The 11,596-nt window shown below is 48.9% G+C and overlaps 1 protein-coding gene across 3 annotated transcripts in view; it reads left to right on the top strand.

Moving 5' to 3' along the window:
• Positions 1–784: 784 nt before the first annotated feature.
• LOC137352740 (tripartite motif-containing protein 75-like) overlaps positions 785–11,596 on the top strand; it is a 28,546-nt gene continuing 17,734 nt past the window's right edge. Inside the window, exons 1-3 of one of the 3 annotated variants that reach the window (XM_068018500.1) lie at positions 785–895; positions 3,628–3,976; positions 7,789–7,979. In XM_068018500.1, coding sequence (XP_067874601.1) covers positions 3,673–3,976; positions 7,789–7,979 — 495 coding nt within the window. In that variant the 5' untranslated portion in view covers positions 785–895; positions 3,628–3,672. Of the gene's footprint in view, positions 896–1,376; positions 1,474–2,080; positions 2,197–3,627; positions 3,977–7,788; positions 7,980–11,596 lie in introns of those variants that run through there. The other 2 variants (XM_068018499.1, XM_068018501.1) reach the window with 2 other exon arrangements.

Genomic DNA, 11,596 nt, shown 5'->3' with positions numbered 1-11,596 from the left:
AATGCTGGTTAGGCCACAGCTGGAGTACTGTGTACAGTGCTGGGCGCCACACTAGAGGAAGGATGTGATGACACTAGAGAGGGTGCAGAGGAGATTTATCAGGATGTTGCCTGGGCTGGAGCATTTCAGCTATGAAGAGAGACTGAAAAGGCTCGGGCTGTTTTCCTTAGAGCAGAGAAGGCTGAGGGGGGACATGACTGAGGTGTGCAAAATATTGAGGGGCATTGATAGGTTAGATAGGAAGAAACCTTTTCCCTTAGTGGAGGGGTCAATAACCAGGGGGCATAGATTTAAGGTAAGGGGCAGGAGGTTTAGAGGGGATTTGAAGAAAAAAAATTTTCACCCAGAGGGTGGTTGGAATCTGGAACACACTGCCTGAAGAGGTGGTAGAGGCAGGAACCCTCACAACATTGAGCACTTGAAATGCCACAGCATTCAAGGCTACGGGCCAAGTGCTGGAAAATGGGATTAGAATAGTTAGGTGCTTGATGTCCACTATGGACACGATGGGCTCTATAACTCTATGACTCTACACTGTCCCCATCAAACACTCCCAGGACAGGTACCGCACAGGATAAGTACAGGATAATTTCCCTCTCTTTTGTCCTGTCAAACACAGGGTGGTTACATGATAAAGCTCCCTTTGCCCCAACACTTACCTTCCATATTACTGGATGGGGAGATGGGTACAAGATTTGACTTAGTGTATTGCAGCAGATGTGAGGAGGGGATTCACTTGCATCGGCAGTGCGCCGCAGCTGACTGTGAGACAAGGACTGTCAGTTAAAGGCACGGCCTGGCTGTGGGCGGAGTCAGCGATGAAGAGCAGCGGACAGAAAGAAAATGAATCCCGGTGCAGCAGGTTGAAGTCAGTCTGGAGAGAGGCTGCAGTCAGGTGAGCGGCTATCTGTAATTTGATTTTTTTTTTTTGAATGTTCACTTACGTAAACATGTTTTAGTAGGGTGGCGCAGTTAGACAAGGGTGAAAGTTGACAGTGGGGGAGTTGTCAATAGGGATGTCTTTGAATATCAAGAGGAGGTGATCTTTGAATATTTTTAAGACCGAGGTAGATAGATTCTTGATAAGCAAGGGGGTGAAAGGTTATCGGGGCTAGGCGGGAATGTGGAGTCGAGGTTACAATCAGATCTGGCATGGTCTTGTTGAATGGCGGAGCAGGCTCGAGGGGCCGAGTGGCCTAATCCTGCTCCTAATTCAAATGTTCATACATTAGACAATCTCTTGTTGGAGATATTCATTGCCTGGCACTCAAATGGAGCGAAAGTTACTTGCCCCTTATCAGCAACCGACTGCTTGAGTGCACAAGTTTCACTTCCACTATGGTGGAATGTGACGGGGGCTGTGTCTTTAAGTTTTGAAAAAGTCCCGAACATTTCTGGAACTGAAAGCAACAAAGTGAAAGTGAAAGAATCAGCAAAGAACTGCGACCAAGAGACGGATTTAATTTCACCAAGGTAAGGCCTTGGCAAATGGAGTTGTTTAGTGCCAGATGTGAATTATTGTGTGTTATTTGTCACTTCAAGAGGCGTTCCCCGTGCAAGCTGTGCATATCCCTGGGGTGGATGGATGTTCAGTGAGAGAACAGTTTCAGCAATCAGCCAAACACTGGTGGTTGTCGGTGTTAACATGTCTGTTGTTTTACTGCAGTGGGGTAGACAGGATTCTGGAACTAAGCTGGCCTTCCCACAGTGCTGACCAGCATCGACTTGTTGAATTGGACAGCACTGATGAAGCATTCGGCCCATCATGCCCGTGCCAGCCCTTTGCAAGAGCTTTGCAACAGCCCTGCAAATATGTCCCGCTTGTCTTTTATAATGGCTAAACCTAGGGAATGAAGGAATTATTTTGAGTTAAACGTACTTTTGAGTCCAGGAACATAGATCATTAAAATGTCATGAACAGATACAGAAAGGCGAATCAAATGCTGGCCTTTATATCTGGAGGGCGAGAATACAAGTGGGGTGGGGGTGGGGAGCAGTCGTGCGTCAGCTTTACAAAGCCCTGGTTAGACCACACCTGGCAGCATTTCTGGGCACCACACCCTAGGAAGGAGATATTGGCCTTGAAGAGAGTGCAGTAAAGATTTACGAGAAAGATACCTGGACTCCAGGGGTTAAGTTACGAGGAGAGATTAAACAGACTAAGCCCATTGAGAAACGAGAACAGTTCCTGCCCAGGTATGCCTTAGTGTTTTTCTGATTCAAATCTACGCCAAGCTGGCTTCCTCAGTCCCAAGAAGTGTCAGTTCCTTCAGGGTGCTCTACCAGTTTGCTCTCTTGTTCTGGTCCTTCATGTGGAACAATCTCCACTGATGGGAGATTGGTTTCTCTGTGAGTGGCTGAGGGATATGTTAGTGACACACTTGATCAGGCCTGGGATGTGGAACCCTGGCCGACCTGCTGTACTTTCTAACTGAAGGACTTGCTACCTGTTGCAGCATCCATTGTCTCCAGTCAGCCTGGCCTGGGGATCAAACTGAGGTTCCTTCTGGATCGTTGCAGCTGGGCTTTTTTTTACAGCATAACCCAGAAGAGCTACGAGGGGGAGCGCTTGTCTGTGTTTTAATCTCATTCGTGGGATGTAGGCGTCGCTGACCAGGCCAACGTTTATTGCCCAACCCTAACTGCCCTTGAGAAGGTGGTGGTGAGCTGCCTTCTTGAACCACTGCAGTCCATGTGGGGTAGGTACACCCACAGTGCTGTTAGGGAGGGAGTTAGTTTAGTTTAGTTTAGAGATACAGCACTGAAACAGGCCCTTCGGCCCACCGAGTCTGTGCCGACCATCAGCCACTCATTTATACTAATCCCACACTAATTCCATATTCCTACCACATCCCCACCTGTCCCTATATTTCCCTACCACCTACCTATACTAGGGGCAATTGCTAATGGCCAATTTACCTATCAGTCTGCAAGTCTTTGGCATGTGGGAGGAAACTGGAGCACCCGGAGGAAACCCACGCAGACACAGGGAGAACTTGCAAACTCCACACAGGCAGTACCCAGAATTGAACCCGGGTCGCTGGAGCTGTGAGGCTGCGGTGCTAACCACTGCGCCACTGTGCCGCCCATTCCAGGATTTTGACCCAGCGACAGTGAAGGAACGGTGATATAGTTCCAAGTCAGGATGGTGTGTGGCACCCAGTAACTCCAGGTGTGGTCTAACCAGGGCTTTGTAAAGCTGAAGCATGACTTCTCCCCGCTTGTATTCTAGTCCTCCAGATAGAAAAGGCAGCTTTCCATTAGGCTTTCTCATTATTTTCGGTACCTGTTCGTGGCATTTTAATGTCTTCAGTCTCTTTGGACCTTCACTGTTTCTAGCTATTCGCCATTTACTTTGGGAGATTCAATGATGGTAATGCCTTTGAACATCAAGGGGAGATGGTTAGATTCTCTTTTGTTGGAGATGGTCATTGCCTGGCATTTCTGTGGCGCAAATGTTACTTGCCACTTATCAGCCCAAGCGTGGAGTTGTCCAGATCTTGCTGCAGATGGATGTGGACAGCTTCATCATCTGAGGAATTGCAGATGGAAGTGAAGGGTTTGAAGGCTGTCCCGTGGAAGAGAAGTATGCACGACACATAAACGCTCGTCTCCCATTTCTTTCAGAACCCCCGCCCGCTCCCGGCGGGATCCCCTCAGCCGTTGGGAGCAATGGCCGCGTATCTGAGCGATGACGAGGACGGAGAGGCCGGGGAGAGTCTGCTTGCTGTCGAGTTGCTGTGTTGTGTCTGCATGGACCTGTACCGGGACCCCATGCGCCTGCCCTGTGAGCACAGCTTCTGCAGTCCTTGCATCGAAGAGGTCTTTGCCGGCGTGCAGGCAGGATCGGAGTACCGGTGCCCGGTGTGCAGGGAGCCCTACCAGAACAGGCCAGTCATGTCAAAGCACCTCGTCTTGGTCAGGCTAGTGGAGGCCTACAGAAAGACTAGAGAAAAACGGCGGAATACACAGTCAGGTAGGCTGCAATGTTCCTTTACATTTTAATGCCTTCTCTTCCAAAGTGGCCTCTCTGTCAGGCATGGATCAGTGGGTAGTACTGTCCCCTCTGAGTCAGAAGGTTGTGGGTTCGAGCCCCAACCCACATGATCCAGACCAACACACCCAGGGGAGGTACTGAGGAAATGCCGCACTGTCGGAGGGTCAGTACTGAGGGAGTTCTGCACTGTCGTAGGGTCAGTACTGAGGGAGTGCTGTACTGTCGGATGATCAGTACTGAGGGAGTTCTGCACTGTCGGAGGGTCAGTACTGAGGGAGTGCTGTACTGTCGGATGATCAGTACTGAGGGAGTTCTGCACTGTCGGAGGGTCAGTACTGAGGGAGTGCTGCACTGTCGGAGGGTGAGTGCTGAGGGAGTGCTGTACTGTCGGATGATCAGTGCTGAGGGAGTGCTGTACTGTCGGATGATCAGTACTGAGGGAGTTCTGCACTGTCGGAGGGTCAGTACTGAGGGAGTGCTGCACTGTCGGAGGGTCAGTACTGAGGGGGTTCTGGACTGTCAGAGGGTCAGTACTGAGGGAGTGCTGCACTGTCGGAGGGTCAGTACTGAGGGAGTGCTGCACTGTCGGAGGGCCAGTACTGAGGGAGTGCTGCACTGTCGGAGGGCCAGTACTGAGGGAGTGCTGCACTGTCGGAGGGTCAGTACTGAGGGAGTGCTGCACTGTCGGAGGGTCAGTACTGGGAGTGCTCCACTGTCGGAGGGTCAGTACTGAGAGAGTGCCGCACTGTCGGAGGGTCAGTACTGAGGAAATGCCGCACTGTCGGAGGGTCAGTAATGAGGGAGCACTGCACTGTTGGAGGGTCAGTACTGAGGGAGCACTGCACTCTCAGAGGGTCAGTGCTGAGGGAGTGCTGCACTGTCAGAGGGTCAGTACTGAGGGAGTGCTGCACTGTCAGAGGGTCAGTACTGAGGGAGTGCTGCACTATCAGAGGGTCAGTACTGAGGGAGTGCTGCAGTGTCGGAGGGTCAGTACTGAGGGAGTGCTGCACTGTCAGAGGGTCAGTACTGAGGGAGCACTGCAGCGTCAGAGGGTCAGTGCTGAGGGAGTGTCAGAGGGTCAGTACTGAGGGAGTGCTGCACTGTCGGAGGCTCAGTACTGAGGGAGTGCTGCACTGTCAGAGGGTCAGTACTGAGGGAGCGCTGTACTGTCGGAGGGTCAGTACTGAGGGAGCACTGCAGCGTCAGAGGGTCAGTGCTGAGGGAGTGTCAGAGGGTCAGTACTGAGGGAGTGCTGCACTGTCGGAGGCTCAGTACTGAGGGAGTGCTGCACTGTCGGAGGGTCAGTACTGAGGGAGTGCTGCACTGTCGGAGGGTCAGTACTGAGGGAGCGCTGTACTGTCGGAGGGTCAGTACTGAGGGAGCACTGCAGCATCAGAGGGTCAGTGCTGAGGGAGTGTCAGAAGGTCAGTACTGAGGGAGTGCTGCACTGTCGGAGGGTCAATATTGAGGGAGTGCTGCACTGTCGGAGGCTCAGTACTGAGGAAGTGGTGCACTGTCGGAGGGTCAGTACTGAGGGTGTGCTGCACTGTCAGAGGGTCAGTACTGAGGGAGTGCTGCACTTTCGGAGGCTCAGTACTGAGGGAATGCTGCCTTATCTGAGGGTCAGTACTGAGGGAGTGCTGCACTGTCGGAGGCTCAGTACTGAGGGAGTGCCGCACTGTCGGAGGCTCAGTACTGAGGGAGTGCTGCACTGTCGGAGGGTCAGTACTGAGGGAGTGCTGCACTGTCGGAGCATCAGTACTGAAGGAACTGCACTCGCTTGGTTCTATTCTTAGCTGTTGAGTGGTTGCCAGAGAGTCACCTGTAGTGTTGGGGAAGGGAGGGAGTAGTGGGGATTTTAGACAGGACAGGTATCTCAGGTGTGGGTAAAGTGGTACTGAGCAAATTGTTGGAGCTGCGGGCTGACAAGTCCCCAGGTCCTGGTGGACTTCATCCCAGAGTGTTAAAAGAAATGGCTAGTGAGATAGTTGATGCATTACTTTTAATTTTCCAAAATTCCCTAGATTCGGGGAAGGTGTCGTTAAATTGAAAAATAGCGAATGTAACTCATTTATTCAAAAAGGGAGGGAGACAGAAACAGGAAACTACAGGCCAGTTAGCTTAACATCTGTCTTAGGGAAAATGTTCGAAGCTTTTATTAAAGACATTATAACAGGGCATTTAGAAAAATTCAAGGTAATCAGGCAGAGTCAACATGGTTATGTGAAAAGGAAATCATGTTTAACCAATTTATTGGAGTTCTTTGAGGGGGGTTACATATGCTGTGGATAAAGGGGAACTGGTGGATTTATTGTACTTGGACTTCCAGAAGGCATTTGATAAGGTGCCACATCAAAGGTTATTGCAGAAAATAAAAGCTCATGGTGTAGGGGGTAATATATTGGCATGGATAGAAGATTGGCTCGCTAACAGGAAACAGAGAGTGGGCATAAATGGGTCATTTTCTGGTTGGCAAGATGTAACGAGTAGTGTGACACAGGGATCTGTGCTGGGACCTCAACTTTTTACAATTTTATTTAAATGACTCAGATGAAGGGACCGAAGGAATGGTTACTAAATTTGCAGATGACACAAAGATAGGTAGGAAAGTAACTTGTGCAGAGGACATGAGGGGGCTACAAAGGATATATAGATAGGTTAAGTGAGTGGGCAAAGGCCTGGATATTGGAGTATAATGTGAGAAAGTGGGAAATTGTCCACTTTGGCATGAAAATTAAAAAGCATCATATTATCTAAATGGTGAGAGATTGCAGAGCTCTGAGATGCAGAGGGATCTGGGTGTCCTCGTATAATAAACAAAAACAAGAAATGCTGGAACCACTCAGCAGGTCTGGCAGCATCTGTGGAAAGAGAAGCAGAGTTAACGTTTCGGGTCAGTGACCCTTCTTCGGAACTAATAAATATTAAAAATGTCACAGGTTATAAGCAAGTGAGGTGGGGCTGGGGCAAGAGATAACAAAGGAGAAGGTGTAGATTAGATAAGGCCACATAGCTGACCAAAAGGTCATGGAGCAAAGGCAAACAATATGTTAATGGTGTGTTGAAACAAAAAGCATTAGTACAGAATAGGGAGTTAACGGACTGAATATTGAACAGCAGCAAGTGCAAGGTTTACTAGACTAATACCTGGAATGGGCAGGTTGTCTTATGAGGAATGATTGGACAGGCTAGGCTTTTATCTGCTGGAATTTGGAAGAGTAAAAGGCGACTTGATTGAAACATATAAGATCCTGAGGGATCTTGACAGGGTGGATATGGAAAGGATGTTTCCCCTTGTGGGAGAATCTAGAACTAGGGGTCACTGTTTAAAAATAAGGGGTCACCCATTAAAGACAGAGATGAGCAGAAATGTTGTCTCTCAGAGGGTTGTGAGTCTTTTGAACTCTCTTCCTCAAAAGGCAGTGGAAGCAGAGTCTTTGAATATTTTTAAGGTAGAGGTGGATAGATTCTTGATAAGCAAGGGGGTGAAAGGTTATCGGGGGTAATGTGGAGGAATCAGTTCAGCCATGAACTTATTGAATGGCGGAGCAGGCTCAAGGGGCCGAGTGGCCTCCTCCTGCTCCTAATTCGTATGTTCGTATGCAAGTTCCTTACCTCGTGCCTCCTACCTGTTATATTGGTACCTCAGTCGGCTGAGTCGCCTGGGAGAAATGGGCACTGCAGGGGCTAGTTTTGAGTCTGTGTGGGTTGCGGCCTCACGTCTGGCCCACATGGTATTTCACTGCGGTGTTGAGTGAGAACCCTTTCTCTCTCTCTCTCTCTCTCTCCAGGGGAGTTGGAGGACCAGCAGGACGTTGGTGAAAGTGCCCTGGAAGCGAGGGACTGCCGGCTTCACTGCGCTGAAAAAGTGACTCATTTATGCTTCGAGGAGTGGGCGCTGCTGTGCCCCCAGTGTGTGAGGACCGAGCGGCACAGGGGCCACACCACCAAACCGCTGGGGGAGGTCAGCGAAGACTGGAAGGTAAAACAAGCTCGGCAGGCTGGGTGTCGAGTCGAGGGGAGGGGGGAAGGGAGGGGCGGTCGCTGGCATCGGGAATGCTCAGCGGGAAATTTCAATGGCGGAAGTAATTTATTTAATGGGAATATTGACACCACTGACAGCCGCATGGTGCCACACGAACCCAGCCCGAGGGTCAGTGTTGCGATAGTGTTGGTGCTGCGATGGTGAGGCACTGGTGTGGTATTAGGTCTGCCTCAATTCTCCGTTCAGGCAGCGTTTGTGTGGTGTCTGGGCGGGTTTAGTGCTGCGTCTGTGCAGCCTGTGACGTGCATCTGGTGACACATCAGATTTCTTCATCAATTGTGCCAACGTGATAATGAAATACAGCCTTTATCTGCACAGGGTTGGTCTGGTGGGGAAGTTTCTCACCATCTCTCCTGAGTTGGGAGCGTTGTGGTTACTGGTTACATCCTGTGGAACTGTAAAGAGCATCCTCGACAATGCCAGCCTTAGATTGGGTCATTATTGAGCTCCCACTTCCAGTCAGTGCAACTGCAAATGTCATTATTTACATTGCCCTTGAGAAGGGGGTGGTGAGCTGCCTTCTTGAACTGCTGCAGTCCAAGTGGGGAAGGTACACCGATAGTGCTGTGAGGGAGGAAGTTCCAGGATTTTGACCCAATGACAGTGAAGGAACGGCGATATAGTTCCAAGTCAGGATGGTGTGTGACTTGGAGGGGAACTTGCAGGTGGTGGTGTTCCCATGCATCTGCTGCCCTTGTCCTTCTAGGTGGTAGAGGTTGCGGGTTTGGAAGGTGCTGTCGAAGGAGCCTTGGTGAGTTGCTATATTGCATCTTATTTATAGTACACGCTGCTGCCACTGTGTGCTGGTGGTGAATAGAGTGAATGTTTAAGGTGGTGGATGGGGTGTCGATCAAACGGACTGCTTTGCCCTAGATGGTCTCAAGCCCCGTTAATGTTATTGAAGCCCCACTCATCCAGGAAAGTGGAGAGTATTCCGTCACACTCCTGACTTGTGCCTTGTAGATGGTGGACAGGCTTTGGGGAGTCAGGAGTAAGTTACTCACTGCAGAATTCCCAGCCTTTAACCTGCTTCTGTAGCCACAGTATTTACGTGACTGGTCCAGTTCAGTTTCTGGTCAATGGTGACCCCCAGGATGTTGACAGTGGGGGATTCAACAATGCTAATGCCATTGAATGTCAAGGGGAGATGGTTAGATTCTCACTTATTGGAGATGGTCATTGCCTGACACTTGTGTGGTGCGAATGTTACTTGCCACGTATCGGCCCAAGCCTGGATATTGTCCAGGTCTTGTCGCATTTCTACACAGACTGCTTAAGTATCTGAGGACTTGTGAATGGTGCTGAACATTGTGCAATCATCAGTGAAAATCTCCACTTTTGACCTTATGATAGAGGGAAGGTCATTGATGAAGTAACTGAAGATGGTTGAGCCTCGGACACTACCCTGAGGAACTCTTGCAGCCATGTCCTGGAGCTGAGATGATTGACCTCCAACAACCACAACCATCTTCCTTTGTGCTAGGTATGACTCCAACCAGCGGAGAGTACCCCCCCACCCTTTCCTTTGACTTCAAATAGGCTAGGGCTCCTTGATGCCATACTCAGTCTAATGCTGCCTTGATGTCAAGGGCAGTCACTTTCACCTCACCTCTTGAGTTCAAATCTTTTGTCCATGTTTGAATCGAGGCCAATTTTACTAAACTGTGGAGTGATTTAGCGAAAGTGGACTGGAAACAGCTACTTGAAGGTAAATCAGTGTCAGAACAGTGGGAGGCATTCAAAGGGGAGATTCACGGGGTTCAAGGTAAACATGTTCCCACAAAAAAAAGGGTGAGGCAGCCAAATCTAGAGCCCCATGGATGTCAAGGTGCCTCCAGGGTAAGATGAGGTAGAAAAGGAAAGCTTATGCCCGACACCAAAAACTCAATACTACAGAAAGCTGAGAGGAGTATAGAAAGTGGAGGGGCGAAATCAAAAAGAAAATTAGGAAAGCAAAGAGAGGGCATGAAAGAATATTGGCAAGTTAAATCAAGGTGAACCCAAAGATGTTTTATCAATACATTAAGAGTAAGAGGTTAACTAAGGAGAGAGCAGGGCCCATAAAAGACCAAAAAGATAACCTATGTGTAGGAGCAGAAGATATTGGTATGGTTCTTAATGAATACTTTGTGTCTGTCTTCACAAAAGAGGAGGACGATACAGATATTGTAGTTAAGGAGGAAGAGTGTGAAGTATTGGATGTGATAAACATAGGGAGAGAGGAAGTATTAATGGGATTAGCATCCTTGAAAGTGGATAAATCACCAGGGCCCGATGAAATGTACCTAGGCTGTTAAAAGAAGGAAGTGAGGAAATAGCAGAGGATCTGACCATCATTTTCTAGTCCTCACTGGATACAGGTGTGGTGCCCGAGGATTGGAGAATTGCTAACCTTGTACCTCTGTTTAAAAAGGGAGCGAAGGATAGACCAAATAATTACGGGCCAGTCAGTCTAACTTCAGTAGTGGGAAAAGTATTGAAATCTATTCTGAGAGACAGTATAAACTGTCAGTTAGAAAGGCATGGGTTAATCAAGGATAGTCAGCATGCATTTGTTAAGGGAAGATCTTGTTCGACTAACTTGATCGAATTTTCTGAAGAAGTAACAAGGAAGATAGATGAGGGTAGTGCAGTTGATGAGGTCTACATGGATTTTAGAAAGGCTTTTGACAAGATCCCACTTGACAGATTGGTTGAAGAAATAAAATCCCTTGGGATCCAGGGAAATGCAGCAAGGTGGATACAAAATTGGCTCAGTGGCCAGAAACAAAGGGTAATTATTGACGGGTGTTTTAGCGACTGTAGGGCTGTTTCCAGTGGTGTTCCGCAGGGCTCAGTACTGGGTCCCCTGCTTTTTGTGGTACATATTAACGATTTGGATGTAAATGTAGGGGGCATGATCAAGAAGTTTGCGGACGACACAAAGATTGGCCGTGTGGTAGATAGTGAGGAGGATAGCTGAAGGCTGCAGGAAGATATTGATGGTCTGGTCAGATGGGCAGAAAAGTGGCAAATGGAATTCAACCTGGAGAAGTGTGAGGTGATGCATTTGGGGAGATCAAACAAGGCTAAGGAATGCATGATTAATGGGAAAATACTGAGAAGTAAGGGACCTTGGAGTGAATGTCCACAGATCCCTGAAGGTAGCAGGACAGGTCGATAAGGTGGTTAAGAACGCATATGGAATCCTTTCCTTTATTAGCCGAGGTATAGAATACAAGAGCAGAGAGGTTATGCTGGAACTGTACAACTCATTGGTTAGGCCACAACTTGAGTACTGTGTGCAGTTCTGGTAGCCTCGTTGCAGAAAGGGTGTAATTGCACTAGAGAGGGTACAGAGGAGATTTACAAGGATGTTGCCAGGACTGGAAAAATGCAGCTATGAGGAAAGATTGGATAGGCTGGGGTTGTTCTCCTTGGAACAGAGAAGGCTGAGGGGAGATCTGATTGAAATGTACAACGTTTTGAGGGGCTGGGATAGAGTGGAGGTGAAGGGTCTATTCACCATAGCCAAGAGGTCAGTGACGAGGGGTCATAGATTTGAAGTGATTGGT

Source organism: Heterodontus francisci, chromosome 39 (genome assembly GCF_036365525.1).
Source record: "Heterodontus francisci isolate sHetFra1 chromosome 39, sHetFra1.hap1, whole genome shotgun sequence".
NCBI classification, from domain to species: domain Eukaryota; kingdom Metazoa; phylum Chordata; class Chondrichthyes; order Heterodontiformes; family Heterodontidae; genus Heterodontus; species Heterodontus francisci.
The sequence above is the reverse complement of the archived record's forward strand: the minus strand, read 5'-3'. Positions and strand labels throughout refer to the sequence as shown.